At 40.7% G+C, this 21,775-nt stretch overlaps 1 protein-coding gene across 1 annotated transcript in view; it reads right to left on the bottom strand.

Moving 5' to 3' along the window:
- Window positions 1-696: 696 nt before the first annotated feature.
- CACNA2D3 (calcium voltage-gated channel auxiliary subunit alpha2delta 3) overlaps window positions 697-21,775 on the bottom strand; it is a 959,782-nt gene continuing 938,703 nt past the window's right edge. Inside the window, exons 36-38 of the mRNA XM_040407724.1 lie at window positions 4,828-4,940; window positions 2,555-2,637; window positions 697-1,064 (exon numbers count right to left, since the gene is read on the bottom strand). Of these exons, the coding sequence (XP_040263658.1) occupies window positions 972-1,064; window positions 2,555-2,637; window positions 4,828-4,940 (289 nt within the window). The 3' untranslated portion in view covers window positions 697-971. The remainder of the gene's footprint in view (window positions 1,065-2,554; window positions 2,638-4,827; window positions 4,941-21,775) is intronic.

Genomic DNA, 21,775 nt, shown 5'->3' with positions numbered 1-21,775 from the left:
CTGCGGCCCTCCAGCTGTTGCAAAACTACAACTCCCAGCATGCCGTAATAGCTGTATGCTGTCAAGGCATGCTGGGAGTTGTAGTTTTGCAACAGCCGGAGGGCCGCAGTTTCATTGCCTTAGAGTTTTATTGTGGTCACAAGCCTCTGGTGCTAGCCGTTCGGTGAACCTCTAGAAGAGGCAGCGGATGCACCCTATGCAACCAGACCTGGCAAGAGCTTATGTTATTCCTTGCTTTGCTGTCATTCAGTCCGATTCATGTTACAGGGCTAAGGTAAAATTCTATCACACAGGGAAATCTATTGGCAGCTATAACGCAAAACGTTGCTGGTTAACCTGACACTTATGATTTTTTAATAGAAAACAGCATTATTAGTTTATATTATCTAGTAGACGGTTGTTATTGTTTCGTTCCCTGTCTACAAATCTTTAGTACACATACAAGTTTATCACTCCACAGTTTACGTGACTTTATCCAAGGTCAACAAAAAGAAATAAATGCGGTCAGACGATAACATAACTGAAGGTGGAGTTGTCCTTTCATGCACTTCTAAGCTACAAGTTCAGACCAAAAGGTCCAACAATCTACATTTGATGAATTATAAAAATAAAAAAAATCCAGGCAACTGAATAATGATTTTAATATACTTTATTTAAAAAGTACACAATTTTAAAGTGTTTTGATGGGGCAAAGCTGAAAATGAGGGTCACCAGTGTCTGCTGTCCGGTTGTAATGGGGTGTGATAATTTAATGAGGCTTTCACAGCTGCATGATTTGCGGATTTTGAAGAATAATCTTGCTTGAATATGGGAGAGTGTTTTTTTTTTGTTTTTTTTAATCCTCTCCAACAGTTTAAAGTCATGAAATGCTGATGTTTAGACTACATTTCGTCTCTTCTATATTGCACCAATCATCTCAGTTCACAGTTTGTCCAAGTGTGTAGCATGCCATGGAGTCAATGCAGTCAATGTCACCTGGAGATATAGACCATTAAAAGAGATAGAAGCATTGCTATGGGCTGGGAAGAGATGCTAAAAGCTCCACCACATTCTCTGGCATTTTCCTTAAAAAAAAAAGGGAAAAAAGTATGATAAAAAATGAGTACAATGATAAATAAATGGATACAATTATACAAATATAATATAGATATCTAGTGGCCAGAAGGAGCTCACAGTGAAGTATTCTAATATAGAGACAGAGCTAGACTTAAAAACTAGTCTCACCAGTTCACTGCTAAGAAGGAAGTTAATAAAGGGGTTGCCTCTGGATAGCCATTTGTGGCAGGACCCCTACCAATAGCTAGAAGGAATACGCAGTGGTGCTTGGAAATTGCAATACCTCTTCATCGTCTATCTGCTTCTCTCAACCTTTTTTGGAAGCCACACGGTCATCCCGTCATAAGTAAATGACCAACCACGAGGGGGGGGGAGCAGCCAATAGCAGGCCACGATGGTGTCCAGCCTCCCTAGCATGGCGGGTGACGATAGGGAGGCTGGTCACCATCGTGGCCTGCTGCTCCGCCCATCGCCGCATATTTTGATCTGCGTGATGAGGAGATATAGGGGGCCATGGACCGGCTAAGTATCGTCTATAGGAGGGGCCCGGGCATTATGGGGGGGGGGGGGGGGTTTCTACTATTGGATAACCCCTTTAAGTATAGCTAGTTCCCTACATTAGATTGCTGTGGATAAGGATGATACATCCCAGACCCCAAATCACAAGCAATACCATAACAAACAATACTGTAAAAAAAATTAAACAGCCTCTCCAGATATCTAAATGGTTAAAAAACGCCTTCTGACATTTTTCTAGTTCAGGAATGGCCAACCTGAGGTTCTACAGCTGTTGCAAAACTACAACTCCCATCATGCCCAGACTCCCTACAGCTTTGAGCCTACAGCAGGGCATGGTGGGTGTTGTAGTTTTACAACAGCTGGAGAGCCGCAGGTTGGCCATGCCTGTGCTAGTTCCTATGTGCTGTGGTTTTTCTAGTTTCTGGATTTCTTTAGGGTTCCTGTGGACTGAAACTCTATGATCTCACATTTTTAACTATGCTGCTGACCTCTGGATCTAACAAGGAAGGATGGGAGATTTCAGCTCTGAAGTATGCTGCAGTGATCCAGAAGCCAATGCTATAGATGAGAGTTGTCCTACTGTCCACCATAGCTAAGTCTGACACCTGTTATGTACTTGTGAGTACTGTATATTGCTGCAGTACCTTGATGCTGCATCCTGAAGATAGTTTACTACATATCCCATTCTTAACTGGATGGTCTACCTTTTGTTTATTGGCCAATTAAAAGAATCCCACAGGCCCAGACATTTACAGAGGTAATGACTAAGTGGTTTCTATTTGAGTCAATGTGAATCCTAAGTACAGGATCAATTGAAGGTGGGGTTTCTAGGGAAGGATAGTTAGAATGGTAGAACATTTGGGCAAAGCCCAATTATCATATTTCTATAAACAAAATTTCTGGCAACCCTAATAGGCAACAATGTTCCAATCCATAACTTGTTAATACAGAGACAGGGTGACAGTCTTTTGTAACTTACTTCTGGATGGAATCCATGGCAAGATTCTGGTCGCCGTCGTATCTTCTGGGATTTTAAGCGTTCACATTTGAGGGATTCGTTGTGTACAGTGGAGTTAAGGAAAATAATTTAGTAAATACCTACACTCAGATTTAGATAATTAAGAAATAGAACTTAGGGCTCATGCACACAAACATATTTTCTTTCCGTGTCTGTTCCATTATTTTGTGGACCGTATGTGGAACCGTTAATTTCAATGGGTCTGCAAAAAATACAGAAGCTTCTCTGTGTGCATTCCATTTCCGTATGTCCGTTCTGCAAAAAAAAAAATAGAACATGTCCTATTATTGTCCGCATTACATACAAGGATAGGACTGTTCTTTTAGGGGCCAGCTGTTCTGTTCCGCAAAATTCGGAATGCACACGGACATCATCCGTATTTTTTGTGGATCCATGTTTTGTGGACTGCAAAGTACATACGGTCATGTGCATGAGCCCTTAATCAGAAGATTTGAAGGAAGAAGAGTATGGCCACTCGGTCAGGTTTCCTGATTCAGTTTTGGAAGCCAAAACTAGGTGTGAATTCAAATAAGAGAAGTTGTATCTGTCCTTTACACTTTCTCTCCTTTTATGATCCCCTTATCACTTTGGCTTCCAAAACTGCATCAGGAAACCTGACTGTGTGGCCGTACCCTTATAAAAACAAATAATCCTTTCATTCTGAGCCTTTGAATGAGCCCAAGACATGAGCAACATTAGTGGAGATTCCTGGGCTAAAAATATATGGGGTCCTTCTACCTTTTCCATGACAGTAAGAAATTAAAATGGAGTCGGTCAGACATTTTACAAACGCAGAATCTATATAATGCGTAGAGCATTACAGTAAGCAACAAGAAGTGCCCAAAATATACCACATCCACCCATTATCTTAAAATAAGACTGAGATGAACTTAAAAGGGAAACATTTTGGAGTAGGCTGCTTGAGGTGAGCATAGAAAGGTGGAGACCGATGAACTGTGGTAGGTTTCAGGGAGTTTGTCCCTTTTGCTGCTGCTGGACAATCTGGCTCATTTAAATGGCATATGTCATCACTTCATGATTGAAAATCCATGATAATTATATCCTCTCCTAATTTTTTTCTTACACAGCAGCTCTTCTGAGTACCGGGCTGTGCAGGGATTGTGGCTGGCCTTGGTTCCCCACACAGTAATGTCACGGGAGTGCCAATGTCCAGAGGATAAACAGGGAAGGGGACCCAGTGCTTATTCCAGTACTGTGACCTCTTTATTCTCAGGATTAGTGAGGTCTTGTACTTTATAAGTTAGGAAAACCCTTTTAAGGTGTTAGTCAACAGTCATTATGTCTATGGTCAGCTTAAAGAGCCACCATGTATCTTTACCCCCTTTTGTAATGGACATCAGGTAACCAGTGGTGCAGGCAATCTTCTAGCTGATCAATATCTTCCTGAATTATAATCCTCAGTCCCATACCTCAACAGTACCACAAGACTGTTCTGTGGATCTCTGAATGACACAGCGTCTTCAGTGTGACCCAGAAATCAGTTATCAGTGGATGTCTACTAGATTAATGCTAAGACCCTAATAGACATGCATCAATGTTAGATAGGTGCAGGTCCCACCTTTAGGACTCGCTCCTATCTCAGAATGTGGCCCCTGAAGTGACGGGAGAGCAGCTGAACATGTGCAGTGTGTTCTCCATTCACTGCGTTGGGAGTCCCACAGAGGTGAATTGAGAGAGTAATACACCTGTACGGCCACATCTCCACTCACCACCATGGGACTTCCAAATATAGCCGAAACAATGCTGAGCTGTTTTTGGAACTCCCATAGCAGCGAATGAAGCCCATGCACAGCTGCCCTCCCTTCACTCTGGGGGGTCCGTTCTGGAGATAGGAGTGGGTCCAAGAGGTTGGACCCTCATCTATCTGACATTGATGCCATATATTAGTGATATGCCACCAATGTCTGAGATGGGAATACCCCATTAAGACAAAATCAATCATACAATAGATATAGATAGATAGATAGATAGATAGATATTGGATAGATAGATATTGGATAGATAGATAGATATTGGATAGATAGATAGATAGATAGATAGATAGATAGATAGATGGGCGGGAGGACGAACATAAAAAAATAAATGCTGGGAAATTTGGCATAATGCTAACTAGTAAATGCCTGGTGGTGTCAGTCTCCATATGATCCCATGGAAGACCTATGTTACATCTTCTAGTGGAAAAACACTTTGGTGGTTCTTAGAGTGAAGGATATATCTTATTTCAATAGGTGCCATAGTGATTGGGGCCACATTGCTACAGCTGCAGACGTTGTCCACCACAACCATGAAGAGATTGCTACTGGGGATTTGCTGAATGACGAATGACCTGAAAAATAAGAAACAAGAAAAAAAATTATAAATGCAAAAGTAAGTCATTGCTATTTCAAAGTTCAAACATATTTATTGTATGTTGTGACCCTTATAGCAGAAATGTAATATTACATACTACATTGTGCGTAATTAGATGAATTGGCAACTGAGCTATGCATGGCCATGCTGAGTCCTCCAGAGTGGGTGCCGCACAGTGGGTCTCGGCAATGGTAAATAAAAAAAAAAGGGACCTCAACAATAGGCATGAGTTGGACATGAGTAGTAATCATGAGTCATTCCCTTTAACCGCTTCCTGAAAATGGATGTGCTATAACATCCAAATTGCCATCTTCTAGCTGCAATAGGACCTAACAATACATCCCAGCGAATGCAAAGGCAGAGTTTTTTTTGTTTAAAGGGATTGACCAATGAAACATAATTTGCAGTTTTGAAACCAGCATCTGGATCTGAATACTTTTGTAAATGCGTGTAATTAAAAATTAGGTATAGCCACTGAGCTGGTATAACCATTGATCTAGCAAAGCAATGAATGAGGAGATCTCTGGATCCATGGGAGGTACAGAGCTGGTTCTAGGTTTGTTAGAAAGAGATAGCCATGTACGGTATTATATGATGCCTAATTTCCATTACATTAATCATGGGATAACCCCTTTAAGGCATATGCTACTCTGTAATATTTGATTACACAGACCGCATTTATATCACAAGCTTAGGCTTCACACACACGAACAGTGTTTGGGTCCGCATCCGAGCCTCATTTTTTGCGGCTCGGATGCTGACCTATTGATTTCAATGGGGCCACAAAAGATGCGGACAGCACACAGAGTGCTGTCCGCATCCGTTGTTCTGTTCCGTGGCCCAGCAAAAAAAAACAAAAAAACATAGAACATGTCCTATTCTTGTCCGCTTTACAGACAAGAATATGCATTTCTATTATGGGCGGACCGTTCCGTTCCACAATTTGCAGACCGCAAAACATGGAGCAGCCGTGTGCATGAGGCCTAAGGCAAACTCAATGAAGTGCCTTATGAAGGAAGGAAGATATTAGAAGATCTTTTGGCTGACAATTGTTTTTACAATTTTGCTCAGTTTTCGGCAAGCCCTGCTTATTCTGATAACACAGCTAAAACTTTACTGCAGAACCCTTCAACAAAGGTATTAGCTCAAATGGTGGTAATGAGTTTCAATGGCGCCTTTGTTCCTCTAGCGTTGATCATGGAGGGAGGTCATAAAAATCATATAGTTCCCTTAAAAGTAAAATCAACTTAAATTTATTGAGTACGGTATATTGAATTTTTTCCAGAAAAAAAAGCTATAAAAATCTTGATTTTCTTTATTTGGAACGATCTTTCGACGTCTTGTGAGTCAGTCAGACACTAATCACTGTTCGGAAAATAAACAGGAAACAATGCCATAATAGCTGATTACATTCAGTATTTTATATTAATGTTTGCCTTCCCCACCTGTGAGTTTCCCTCCATAAGCCAAAAAACAAACTCTAGATGAAGGAGGTTAAGAAAAGAAATAAATAAAAAAGAAAATCCCAGCCCGGAGGCTTTTCAATTTGAATAAGTAATAGCAATCCTCTTGTGCTCATTTTTCTGGCAACTGCATTTTGCAATTTGCAAATTTTGAGCTTTCACAGTCGTTTTATTAGATTGGTTTGGCAGGCTCAAGTGGCACTTGGTAAGCAGATTTAAATCACAAACAAATGTACCTGCTGACAGTGAGATGCAGAAAACAGTCTTGGCCTATTTAGTGTGTGCCTCCTAGAAACAGACCCTAAGGGCTTCAAACTGAAGGAATTCTAGGAATTGTGGCCATCACCTATGAGATATTTGCTCTTCAAACTTTAAAATGCTCTTTCATTAGTCGTTGATTAGGCAAATGGCACTATGTTCATTCAAAGCCCAACAAGCTTCCATGTGGATACTGATTTTCATGTAAATGACCATCATCAAATCAGTTTAGGTACTGTAGTTGAGTTAATTTAGATATTTTCAAATCATGACATGTCTGTCAGTGATGCTCCACCTGAATGAACAGGTCTTAATGTTGATGAGCTGAAAATCCAAAAATGAGAATGCTCCAACATTTCTAAAGCTCTTATTGGCGAGCCGGTCATATGTAAGCAGCTATCTCTCCACTTAAATCCAGTCGGGGGTGATGCTCATTGTGAAGGACCATCACTGATACAAAAGCATAGCTATGGGGTATGCAGAAGTTGTAATTGCACTGTGGTCATAAGACGGTAGCAGAATTAGAAAACGCACATGGTAAATGGGAGACCCACACAAATATTGTCTTGGGGCTCCAAAGGTACACGGTTGATGTCTCCTGCTCATTGAACTTTTACAAGATATCAATGGAATATTGTGCTAATGAAGAGAATAAAGATGAGCGAATTTATTAAGTTTAGTTTCGGGTCTGATTTAGCCGAATCGGCTGTCTGATTTGATATGGGTCTGAATAAAGTCAAACCGAATCAAAAGTGCTCTGATTGTCTGGAAACCCCCCTCTCTCATTCTCTCTCTCTCTCTCTCTCTCTCTCTCTCATTCTCTCTCCAGCTCTTCAGAATCGAATTTGGATTAGTTAGAATCAGAACTTTTTGAAAAATTTAGAAACAATTTGTTCATCTTTAGAAGAGACCAATTTGGTGCCATAACATAAGAAAGATTTTTTTTTGATGACCTGAATTGGCCCAGAAGGAACTTGTACAATTCCTCATTGCTCACAGTTCCTTTTGCACTGTGACAGTGGGCTTTATCTTTCCGAAATAAGCCACTGCTATTAGGAAACCACTGCCAAGAAAGGGTGTACTTGGGCTGCAAAAATGTTTAGCTAGGTACAGTAGTTTGTGTCTTATCTACATGAATGCCAGGAGCCATGTATGCTCAAGCATCACACTGTCTCCACTGGCTCACCTCTTTTCCATAGTGCAGCTTAGTGTCATCTCTTATCAAGAAAAGGAACAATCACACACTTGGTCATCCAACCTATGACTGCTCAGGACTGTATACATTAGGTGTTCTGACACCTTACTATCATTGCCAGAAGTTTTTCTGCAATTTGTGCTACAGTAGATGTTCTATGGGATAGGGTCAGATTGCCTAGCCTTCGTTTTCTATCCACATTTATGAGCTTTGGATGCCCACATTCCTGTTGATGGCCTATCAGTTGCCTTTGCTTGGACACTTTTGATAGGCACTAACCTCTGCAAATTAGGAAGACTTCACAAGACCTGGAATTTGGAGGTGCTGTGAATCAGTTGTCTAGCCTTCACTAACTATTACTAGCTTTTATCAAATTATTTCCATTTAGAACATTCAGAAATGTCAAAGGAATGGAGATTGACAGCTGAGTCTCCACTGAGCTTGAGAATTACCTGGTGTGGTTTCTGGTTATACTGCAGGGGTGTTCCTTCTCCTCCTAAAGGGAGCCAGAGAACCCTTCCAGTGGTATTTCTAGACTTCCAACAGGTTGTGCCTTATTAACACAACTAAATATGTTTTGGGAAAACCAATTTAAACACAAAGCATATATAATATTAGATTATGTTCCACCTCCACATGGGGTGAAAATATAGGTTATAGCACTGTCGTAGTTTGGCTTTTCTTCACTTGGGGAAAGATGAATTTATCTGTCTTACTAGCCCTGTATCCAAAGAGACAAGGAGGGTCCATTCACACGTCCGCAATGCTGTTCCGCATTTTGCGGAACGGAATTGCGGACCCATTCATTTCTATGGGGCCACACTATGTGCTGTCCAGATCCGTATTTCCAGATCCGCATTTCCGGGTCCGAAATTCCATTCCCGAAAAAAATAGCGGACAAGATTAGGCATTTTCTATTATAGTGCCGGCGATGTGCGGTCCACAATATGCAGAACGCACATTGCCGGTGTCCGTGTTTTGCTGATACGTGGATCCGCTAAACACATACGGATGTGTGAATAGACCATTAGGTAGGCAGAGTAGCTTGTTGGCACGCATGTCTGGTATCCAGCACTTCAGAGAAACATGCACCAGCTACAATTCTGGACATATATCTTGCATTTTTTATGGCATAGTTGCTCCCTATTGGTACATATCTTCTACATGCAAAGTACCAATAGGGAGCTCTAACCACTGGGCAACATGATGGCTCAGTGGTTAGTCCTGGTGCTCTTTCAGCGCTGGCATCCTAGGTTCAGAACTGACCAAGAACCACATCAGCCTGGAGCTTGTATGTTCTCCCCGTGTTTGTGTGGGTTTCCTTTGGGTACTCCAGCTTCTTCCCACACTCTATACTGATAGGGAACCTAAAGGCCCTTTACACTGTCAGATGTTCGGGCAGATTATGGATTAAGGAACGCTTCCTTCCCGACAATCGCTACAACAGGCCATGAAAAGGCACCTTTAGATGGTGAGCTCCATTAGGAACAGAAAGTGATGAGAATGTCTCCAAAGCACAAAAGAATATGTTAGCACTGAGTGGGTAAAATAAATATAATGGAAATCTTGCAATGCATTGGTAGATGAGCACATTGAAGTTCTATTTTAGCAGAAGAAGGAAATTCCTTATATCTTAATGCTTCATCTAAGGAATATTCCTATTTCTAACTTTATTTTCCCTTTTCCACCAAATTCAGGCTTTCCATACTGTTAAGACGCACATTAATCACTCGCCGTGGACACCTGCTTGCTTGGTACACATACTTTTTCATAAAGCTTATAATAAAGCATCTATCTACTCCATGGCGATACTCGCCAAATATAGAATCAAGTTTAATTATGTTTGTTTTGTGGTAAATAAAAATATGAATAAAATTTCCCATGGGTCAGCTTATTCATTCATGCACCATGTCTTTATAACCATGAATAACATTTCAGATATATGGACAGAGGACACATTTACTTAATTGTCTGGTAAACACAAATAATAATCATGCAAAACCAGTTCACATGTGAGAATTTAAAGGGGTATTCTAATTTAAAAAAAGTGAAGTCTGATATATTTTGACAAAAACTTGGCACTATTTAGTATGCACACTCTTTTTCTCTCCCTTTTTACAGATGCAGCAGTATAAATACTGGATACTGCTTGCTCTGGGGTTGCCACGGTAGGATCAACAAACTAACTGTGCATTGACATCCTGTCATGTGACCTTCACTTATAAGGACACAGAGGTCACATGACAGGAAGCCCATGCAGTCTAGCAGCTTCTGGCTACAGTATCCTTAAAACTGGTTCAGCACTTGTCAGAAATACCAACATAATATGTGATATTATGATTATGTGGTATAACAAAAAGCTCCTTACAGATAAAAAAAAACAACTTTTGATGCTGATTTTAAAACATGTCAAGATAATGACAAGGATCCTTAGGGATAGACTACCAGTGGAGGTTTGATTCCATGAGACAGCGCTCAGTAAACAAAATGAAGAGGCACAGCCCCTTCATTGCAGTGTTTGTGCCTTGTGCTGTTGCTCAGCTCAACTGATAGACCATCAATGTGATTTTTTTCCAGGTCATGCCACAGAATGCTGCTTAATCAGATTCAGATATAGGGAATAAAGAGACTAAGTCATCACCTTGGACTGTTGTTATATTCCTCAAAGTGTTCCTGAAGAATGTTTGCACTGTGGCAGTGGGCATTATCTTTCCGAAATAAGCCACTGCTATTAGGGAATGTCACTGCCAAGAAAGGGTGAACTTGGGCTACAAAAATGTTTAGGTAGGTAGTATGTGTCTTATCCACATGAATGCCAGGAGCCATGGTTGCTCAAGCATCACACTGTCTCCACTGGCTTACCTCTTTTCCATAGTACATCTTAGTGTCATCTCTTATCAAGAAAAGGAACAATCACACACTTGGTCTTCAGACCAGGCCCCCTTCTTTCATAGCTCCATGGTCCAACCTGCGACTGCACCTGTATACATTAGGTGTTCTGACACCTTACTATCATTGCCAGAAACTTTTTCAGCAATTTGTGCTACAGTAGATGTTCTATGGGATGGGACGGGACCAGATTGCCTAGCCTTCGCTCTCTATCCACATTGATGAGCTTTGGATGCCCATGATCCTGTTGATGGCTTATCTGTTGCCTTTGTTTGGACACTTTTGGTAGGCACTAACCTCTGCAAATTAGGAAGACTTCACAAGACCTGGAATTTGGAGGTTCTCTGAATCAGTTGTCTAGCCTTCACTAACATCTACTGGCTTTTATCAAAGCTGGTGACATCTCAGAGGTGGGACCTGCACCTATCCCAACAATATGACCCATATGGCCAATTCAATTTCTCAGCAGAAAATATCCATATGCATGAAATCTGACTAAACGTAACATCTTGCTAGGCTGAATATAACATTCAGAAGAACTGTACATCGTTCTATTAAAGTACCCAGCTACCACTGAGCCAAACTGACATCACTGAACTGTAGCATGTGTGGTTTTGTGGATTTCTATGTGGGTGAGAAGAGGCCATTCAAGGGAAAAGGGAAAATAATTCCCACTTTTAAGGCAATTTCATAAGCTGAAATACCTCACAGTGTTATAAATAAGTCAGAACTGCTCAATTAAAAAAAAAAGAAAGATACTTTCGCAATTTCAGCCAATTTTTGACATAAACCAGTTCTCGTTTTTGAAAGGTATTTGTTGACTGTAACCATAAAATTATAATAATAGCATGTTTAGAGATAATATATTTCAGATACTCTACGAGCCTCCCCGTACATCGGTAATTGATGTCTCTTAGACACCGGATTTAACAAAGTATGTTTTTATCAAATCAGTGTCTAATTAATCCATGTACTTTACACAGGATGTTTCCCCCAGCTCTATTAATGGTCGTATATTACCGGTGTCTATTCTTTTAAGAAAAACATGGAATTTTTTCTTCATTTGTAACAGTATACGACTTAGTAATAATGGAGCCGATTCCAAACCCAACATCTACATGACCTTCAATACCCTTGATGTTTGAGCTTTGGCCTTGCATAAACATGCGATTAGGGGCCAAACAATGTAGTGTTTTTCCAATGTAGGCACATGTCCTCTATGGTTTAACTTGACCAACAAATTCATATTGCATTAACCTAAACTTGGATTTGCTTAAACCTAAACCTCCAGGGATGAAACCAGACCCGACTTCTAAGCAAGGATCATCCCGCAACTTTGGACGCTTTATAATTATACTGTGTTATTTTAATGTCTGTGCTCAAATAAGTCGTACATTACTTCTTATTATATTTTGTTACTTTTGTCTTCATAGCCAGGGCATACTGTGGCGGCACAATGAGAAAACCACCACCTTTTTTTTTTCTCGATCTTTTTCCATAAGCGCTAACAAGTTTCACAGCATTTTTTTTTTTACTTTTAAATATAAACCAATCTGAGATATACCCTGGAAGCCTAAATGCAAATGTCATCCAAAGTCAGTAAAAGCTGAGCAGAATGACTATAACTCTCTCTGCAAATTTATTATTTAATATCTACGCACAGTTAACCACTGTGGATCACTTCATAAACCGCTCCCAACAACATCATATCCAAATGCCAACTAACCGTGGGGGTTAAATCATCCAAAATAGATGAAAATGAGCTCACATTTTTATTCCTTTGCTCATAATGATGGTTTTGTACTCAGATCATGTTTTATGGCTCATACAATATTTATTATATTAGCAATATCTAGAGTAACAACTGCCCCAGAAATACTCAAAAATCAACAAATGCCTTTTGGATTTACTATCTAATAGATGTAGGTAATAATAAAAAAAACATACGTTAGCAGGACTGCATAGTGTGTGAGGACACACTATGACTTAAAGGGGTTTTCCCATCTCATACAATGGGGGAATATCGCTAGGATATGTCCCCATTGTCTGATAGGTGCGGGTCCCACCTCTGGGAGGGTGCACTGCGCATGAAAAGCCGTCCTCTATTCATTTGTATGGGGCCACCAAAAATAGCCTAGCACTGGCTCGGCTATTTACGTTGGCCCCATAGAAATGAATGGGAGCGGTGGCTGCGCAAGCACTGTGTGCTCCCATTCACAGTGTAGAGCGCTTAAAGGTGGCCGGAATCCGGGGTCCTCTGGCTAACAACTTACCTGCTCCTTTCTCGGTGTAGGTACGAGTCCGAAAGGTGGGACCTGCACCAATCAGACAATGGGAATATATCCTAGTGCTATGCCCCCATTGTCTCAGATGGGAATACCCATTTAAGATGCATTTACAAGACTATATGTATTTTTCTTTCTGAAAAATCTGGAACCACAAAGAATACGGATAATGTCCATGGGATATCCGTGTGGCATAGTTTTTTTTTGCTGACCCATTGTAACAATGCGTATTCTTGTCCGTAAAACAAGAATAGGACATGTTTTATCTTTTTCTGACAGACTGTGGAACAGACATACGGATGCGGACACAACACAGTGTGCTGACCGTTTTTGCGACCCCCATGGAAATTAATGGGTCTGCATCCACCCTACAAAAGCACATTTGTGTGAATGAGGCCTTAAAGTAAGGATAAAGTGATGGTGTATGAAGTTTTTGCAGGAAACTGGCCGAATCGCTCTCCAGACACTAGTGATGCAGCTCACTCTGCCTCTAACACAGAAGGAAATCACAGCATCATTGAAAACACTAATTGGCAGTAGAATTTCTTCTGGCAGTGGTAAGCAGTCAGTATACATTTACAGTATGTGCATAGAAGGGAAGTTTACTGACTCGGTTTGAGTCTATAGAAGAGAAGTAATGCATTTGTTCCATTTTAAATGTTGTGTTTTTTTTTTATTTTGTTTTTTGTTTTCCAGAGGAAGCCATTTTGGATGCACACCTTCTTTTGTCTGAATATCATCCTTTAGCTACAGGAGATGGAAAGCTGAGATTGTAGTGCTGAAATAGACAAGAGGCAAAGTTGATCAAATAGCACAAGCATAGCAGGCACGGTGCAAGCACAGTGGGCATTCCTGTGCTTCCATTCTTTGACCATAGCTGATCTTTGTTCTAATGGTGATGTTCCGTACCAACTGAGATGTGGCCAAAGACTGCAGTAAAGGAAAGAGCCAATGACAGCATTTCCAAGGTGCAAGCACCGTTCCTTGATGCTATTATGTGACCCCAGTCATTCTCTTGTCCTGTACCAACTAAGATGTGCCCAGAGATTGGCTGTAGGCCCATGTGGTGAAGAAGAGAGCCAATGAGGGCATAGGCAAGGTGCAAGCACAGTGGGCATCCATTATGTGACCATAGATGATCTCTGATCCATTTGTGATGTCCCATACCAACTGAGATGTGGCCAGAGGTTGGTTGTGAGCCCAAGTGGTTAAGGAAAGAGTCAACAAGAGCATTGGCAAGGTGCAAGCATTCTTGGGCATTCTTGTGCTGCTAATATATGACTCCAGTCATTCTCTAGTCCTGTACCAACTGAGGTGTGGCCAGAGCCAACAAAGGCATTGGTAAGGTGCACAGTGGACATTCCTGTACCCACTGAGATGTGGCCAGAGATTGCACTTGGGCTTAAGAGATGAAGGAAAGAACCAGCAAGGGCATAGGCAAGATGTATTTAACTTCACATTCATGCCGTTATTGTCTTTCTTATTTCCTGCTTTTGTTTATCCTATAGACATCAGAGTCTGTGTGAACTTTAATAAAGACATTACAAAGCAGACCTTCGGGTTATGTTATACTTAGGTTGTCTTCTTGGAGCATATACAGCGCCGAAAATTAATGACAATGGAAACAAAAACATTTTCATGTCATGAGATACAGGTAGTATGCGCCGATAACCACAGACCTGGATGTGTGGCAGGCTGGAATGTATAATACACCTCCTGCCTTCATCAGTGATTCCATTATTAAGCCTCAGTCTAAACAATTGACACTTAACGCTGTAGATAAAAGGTTCCTTTGCCTGGGTCACTGTACAACATTAATTATGTACAGAACTCGCAGGGTGCAAGAGCCTCAGCATTGTAAATCAGGCTATATTAGGAAATTTCTGTGCATATTTTCCCTAATAATTGCTCTTCTAACATTACATTATGGATGCTTCTATTATATGAGCTAAGCAGAAGAACAGCTTTGCCATTCATAAAGCTTGCATGAATAGGAACAATCCTGCTGCCCTCTTGAGGCTGGCGCTGAACATGAAGAGACTCAGAGAACCACTTGTAAGCGTGTGCTCTGCATAGTCAAAGAAAAGGACGTGGAAAGATTCCCTATGTTGTTTTTGGGGCACTGATTCTGATGAATTGAGAACAATGCTGTATACAATGTTTCCAGTATTTATAAGATAATACGGCCTAAAGCCTCGTGCACACGACCGTATTTTGCATCTGTGTCTGATCGGAATCAGACCTATTTATTTCTATGGGGCCGCCAAAAATGCGGACAGCACAAAGATGTCATCCGTGTGCTAATGAAGGATAGAGACGAGCAGTCCTTGTAGTAGTTATAATGCTTCTTCCTTTATTGTCACATTAGATACATACCGTATAAGTGATGTGTTTTAGCTCAGAGTCTTTTTCAAACATGTATATATACATAACATGTCACATATACAGTACAGACCAAAAGTTTGGACACACCTTCTCATTCAAAGAGTTTTCTTTATTTTCATGACTATGAAAATTGTAGATTCACACTGAAGGCATCAAAACTATGAATTAACACATGTGGAATTATATACATAACAAACAAGTGTGAAACAACAGAAAATATGTCATATTCTAGGTTCTTCAAAGTAGCCACCTTTTGCTTTGATTACTGCTTTGCACACTCTTGGCATTCTCTTGATGAGCTTCAAGAGGTAGTCCCCTGAAATGGTTTTCACTTCACAGGTGTGCCCTGTCAGGTTTAATAAGTGGGATTTCTTGCCTTATAAATGGGGTTGGGACCATCAGTTGCGTTGAGGAGAAGTCAGGTGGATACACAGCTGATAGTCCTACTGAATAGACTGTTAGAATTTGTATTATGGCAAGAAAAAAGCAGCTAAGTAAAGTAAAACGAGTCGCCATCATTACTTTAAGAAATGAAGGTCAGTCAGTTAGCCGAAAAAATTGGGAAAACTTTGAAAGTAAGGGCTATTTGACCATGAAGGAGAGTGATGGGGTGCTGCGCCAGATGACCTGGCCTCCACAGTCACTGGACCTGAACCCAATCGAGATGGTTTGGGGTGAGCTGGACCGCAGAGTGAAGGCAAAAGGGCCAACAAGTGCTAAGTATCTCTGGGAACTCCATCAAGACTGTTGGAAGACCATTTCAGGGGACTACCTCTTGAAGCTCATCAAGAGAATGCCAAGAGTGTGCAAAGCAGTAATCAAAGCAAAAGGTGTCTACTTTGAAGAACCTAGAATATGACATATTTTCAGTTGTTTCACACTTGTTTCTTATGTATATAATTCCACATGTGTTAATTCATAGTTTTGATGCCTTCATAGTCATGAAAATAAAGAAAACTCTTTGAATGAGAAGGTGTGTCCAAACTTTTGGTCTGTACTGTACATGATGGGGGACAAAAGACGATGCAGCAGCACTCTGCAAACACAAATAAAGTACAATAATGCCATAATTATAGAAAACATGCTGGTGCTTATGCTACGCTTATTTTGCAGATTTGAGATTCTTGGCAAATACATTTTGTACCAAATTATTTGGGCCCGTCTGCCAAACATCAAGGCGATCTCTATAAGACCGGAACCTAACACTAAATACTACCTGTTATGAGCCATAATGGCCACCATAAAATTCAGGGAGTGCAGGTTCCACATGCATGCTGGCTCCACTCTGCTTTTTACCATTTTTGTGCCATAATGGCCTCCATTAAATCCAGGGATGCAGGTACCAACATGCATGCTGAGCCCATTGTATACTTCTCCTGGTGCCAAATGGCTTCCAATAAATACAATGAGAGCAGGTTACAGCTTTAGGGCTCATGCAAACAAACATTTTTTGATTCTGTATACGGGCCATATTTTCATTCCGTATACGGTTCGTATACGAAACCATTAATTTCAATGGGTCCGCAAAAGATGGGTCCGCAATGTTGTTACCATCGTTAATGGGACTGAGGGGAGATAAGTGAAATACAGTAGATGACCTCTATTAGGGGCTGAATGGGGATATCGGTATGACACTATTCACATGGGCACTCTGCAACATTTTTTAAATTTGCACCGTATGCAACTATTATTATATATTATCAATATTCAAAAGGTCACTATTTGATACTATTAATTTGGGCACCACATGGCACTATTCAAATGGTCACTGTATGATACCATTAATATGGGCACTATGTAGCATCATTCAAAAGGTCACTATATAATACTATTAATTTTGGCACTTTGTGACACTATTGAACTAGTCAGTAGTACCAATAATGTGAGAAATTTGTGACACTATTTAATTGGTCACAGTATTATACTTTTCACATGGGCACCATGTGACACATTTAATTATCACTATACAATACTATAAATATGGACATTGTGTGGCACTATTCAATTGAACACTATGAGATAGTATTAATATGAGCACCATGTGACACTATTCATATGGTCACTCGTTGATACTATAAATACTGGCAGTATGTAGCATCATTCAAACGGTCACTATATGTATAAATATTTCAAATATTGGCACCATTTGACGCATTGAAATGGTCAGTATATGATTCCAATAACATAAAAAATATGTGCCACTATTTAATTGTTCACTGTGTGATACTATTCATTTGGGCACCATGTGGCACTATTCAAATATTCACAAATATTGACTATATGAGACTATTAATATGGGCACTATTGCAATGATCACTGTAGGTAGGGGTACACCTAGCCTTTCTGCTGCCTGAGGCGAAAACTGAAACGGCGCCCCCCCCTTCCCCAATGCCAATTTCTTAACCTAACCCCTTTGCCACAATGAAAGCACTTATTGCCCATGGCCCTTCCGCTGCCCCGATCTTGCCCCTACCCGTTGCTGCCTGAGGCAATCGCCTCACCTGGCCTCATTGGTGGTGCACCCCTGATTGATGACCTAGGAAATGCATGGGACTACTGATCTGGACACAGTATGGCATTATTCATATGACCATGTGTGGTCCCATTAGAATGGACTCTGTATTCATTATTTAAATAGAGTCTGGACAGTAGTATTTATCTGGGTATTGCGCTGTGCCGTTTATCTAGGCACTCTGGAATTATGTGCGCGCTTAGATATTTGGGGCACAGTAAAAAAAAAAGCGCACAATAGGGTAGTACGTTCTAAATGGTGTTTATAATATAAAAATAGTGTTTATCGAGGCACAGCATAGAAGTATCTGCTAACGCAGCATCTAAAGGGAAACAATGACGGGGAGCGGCGCAATCGCAGCTCCCTGTCCTTACACCCACTACTTACAAAGAAATGCGCTTTGTGACTAAGTAATTCATCACAAAGATACTTTATTGGTTAAATTCAACGAAACAGCCGAATCGAATTTTTCAATACTTCGCTTATCTCTACTTTACTGCATTCTTCCTTTGGCCGCTGTATTGCACTGTTAACATCATATTGATATTTAATTAGACACTAGGGCGGTACTATATGAACATAACCAGGTATTATTTTTTAGATCTGTCCTATAATGTTAAATATATTTATAGGTCCGGTCCGGAGCAAAGTCTGACAAAATGTGTTGGACAGAATGCATATATACATATATACAAAAATACTTATATGGAGTCTATTAATACAGTATATTTCATATTGAGAATATTTTTGTCAGGCAGTAAGGATCCGCATCCCTACATCTAATGCTACATATGCACACCAGTGTAGCCTCTGCAGGCATTTAAAAAATCACTTTCCTTTACTTCTGTAAATGAATAGCTTCCCATCCAGGAACAAATACACGTTTCACCCATAGTAAATGTCCCGATCTGTGCGGTAGGGTTAATTATGTAGTTTGTCGAAACTTTGAACTGTCAGATGGTCTCAACAGAACAGCTGAGTAGTGTCCAAATGTGGTGGATTTAAATGACCCTATCATGTTGTTATAAGGCATTCTGTAGAAATCTATGATAATTATTGCGCAGTCAGTATGGTCAGATGTGAATTCGGAACATGAATTCCCAAGTATACATGGGATTCCAAACCATCAGCACTACAGTTCCCATAGCAAGAAGGAACCCTGCCAGCTTCAACAGGAACACATTCATAGCATAGACATCGTCAGGCATCTCAGAAAAAAATATATAATAATCCGGGCTTGAAAATATTATTAGCCTAATTTACCTACAGAAAGAACGAAAATGTTATTTGCTCCGTCACTTCAAAAACTTTGGTCACTGTCAAACAGCAGTAAAGTCATCGTCCGCCACAGTAAGGTTTTTCACCTCGTCTGGCAATTACACTGGTGGAAGCATTGGATTTTTGCCTGAAAATTAAATATGACAAAGTTCGTCAGTTTCATGTGTTTGCAAGTGTGACATGAAAATTTCCTTCAATTTTAGCCCCGTCCTTGCTTGGTTTACATTCGCTTGGAATGGCAGTTGGTAAATTTCAGTAGCAGACGTATAGCACAAAAGCCTTTTTTTCATGCCCCGTCTGAAGTCAAGAAGCTAAAATAACCAGCAAAAGACCAATAAATAGTTATTCTAACACGGACGAGTTAAAACATTCATAGTCTTCCTCCGTCCCTTCCCCTTTAAACCCTCTTATCTGCAACAACATGTTAAGAAAACTTGGTAACTTTAGCCAAGTTTCCCTGGAGCTGTTGTGGGGAGGTGAAAGGGTGGCAAACGTTGACAGAAAGAGTCAACAACTGTTATTTTTGGCCAGCTCAGTAATATATTCAAAGTCACTTTATTTTAGATGGTGACAACGACGAGTATTTTACAGATGGATTGGTGTGAATCAAACTACGATGAGTGTGGCGTGTGCTTTTTATTACAAAGATTGGATCAATTTTTTTTATACTGTGGGACAATCTTTACTACTTGAACAAAAGAAATAACCAGTTAGAGGTCAAAAACCTTTTATAACAAAATAAATCTAATACAGATGAGATAAAGGCTGGCCAAACTACCCAATTTTGGTGGAATTGGCCAATGATGAGTGGCGTCTAAGAGCTTCCTCGCTGAAAACAAATGTCTATCGTTGGTGGAAAGAAGTATCACGCTTGTGTTCCTCTAGGAAGATAAGCTCCTAATGGAGTGGTTCATTCCCCCCACCCTATTGCAAGTATGCAGGTTTATGGTGCTGTTGGAAAAAATAGCTGCCTGCCAAAATTGTGTTTGCACATCTAATGGGCATGGTGCCTTTCGACTCTCCCAAGTGGCTGAAGTGAGATGTGATATAAGGACAAAGCATGCTAGATTTCAACTGCCCAATTCTTTTGTTCTCAGGAGATAAGTCACTACAAGAGGAGTCTGCTCTGAGTCTCCCCTCTTCCCATTATTTATTGTATGCACTTATATAGTGCTGACATATTCCACAGTGCTTTACAGACATTAGCATAAAACTGTACCTAATGGGGCTCACAATCTAAGTTCCCTATCAGTAAGTCTTTGGAGCGTGGGAGGAAACCCAACAAACATGGGGAGAACATACAAGCTCCATGCCGATTTTGTCCTTGGTCGGATTCAAACCTAGGATCCCAGTGCTGCAGGGCACCAGTGCTAACCTCTTAGCTACAATGCTGCCCATTATATTTATATATATATATATATATATATATATATATATATACACACACTCAACCAAGCATTAAGATGTTTGAGATTATTGGGATAGATAGCTGTCCACGAAAAAAAGCGGCCAGCCATGCACGTGAGATAATTATGTATACAATAGATATTAGATAGATAGATAGTTATGGATACTAATGGTTGTATGAGGAATGTTCTTTCAAGGGAATGCACTTGGGCACTTAAATCATCAAGATCCACATCCAGTTGCCAACTAATGAGGTCTCCGATGTGCTTGATGAAAAACAAGTCTGGAGACACTGCAGGTACATGGTAACACACATGCAGGCTGCTCAAAGTAGCAAGAGCAACATGCGGCTTGGTGTTGCCCTATTGAGAAACATCTCACTAGTTCCATGACCAAATCAATGTAACACTGAGCTGTTAGTGTACCTGAAAACAAGAGGGGTCCGGCTACCATACATTATGCCACTCCCTCACCATAAGGCTGAAAGGAGGACTTGTAGGACATTCTCTTATGAAAGCCTCTTAATGGTATTGTCCACGTGGTCTTCGGACCAATCTCTGGCTATCATTACATTTAAGACAAAAGTGGGACTCACTGTTGAAAAGGATAGACCTTCATTCCAACCCTCATTACCATCTTGCTGTGCACCATGATAGCCTTTGAAAGTGGTGGCATGAGGTCAATGGAACACCTGTAGCTGGATGTCTGGCTCATAGTTCAATGTTGTGCAAACACCTTTTGATTGTTTGTGTAGACATTGTTTGCCATCATAGGCTTGGGATGTGATGTCCCTTGTCACTTGCAGTACAGAATGGATGACTACGTGCCTTTCTTCTAATCAGATGATCCATCTGTGAAGAGGTTCTCCTCTGTGCACATCTTGCTGTCATTCCAGTTCATTGTTAGGCTCTATTCACACGTCCGCAAATGGGTTCGCATCTGTTCCGCAATTTTGCGGAACGGGTGCGGACCCATTCATTTTCTATGGGGACGGAATGGATGCGGACAGCACACAGTGTGCTGTCAGCATCCGCATTTACGGAGCGCGGCCCCGATCTTCAGGTCCGCAGCTCCGCAAAAGATAGAACATGTCTTATTCTTGTCAGCAGCTTGCGGACAAGAATAGGCATTTCTATAGGG

The sequence above is a fragment of the Bufo bufo genome, chromosome 9 (genome assembly GCF_905171765.1).
Source record: "Bufo bufo chromosome 9, aBufBuf1.1, whole genome shotgun sequence".
Taxonomy (NCBI): domain Eukaryota; kingdom Metazoa; phylum Chordata; class Amphibia; order Anura; family Bufonidae; genus Bufo; species Bufo bufo.
Note: the sequence above shows the minus strand (reverse complement) of the source record. Positions and strands in the feature narration are given on the sequence as shown.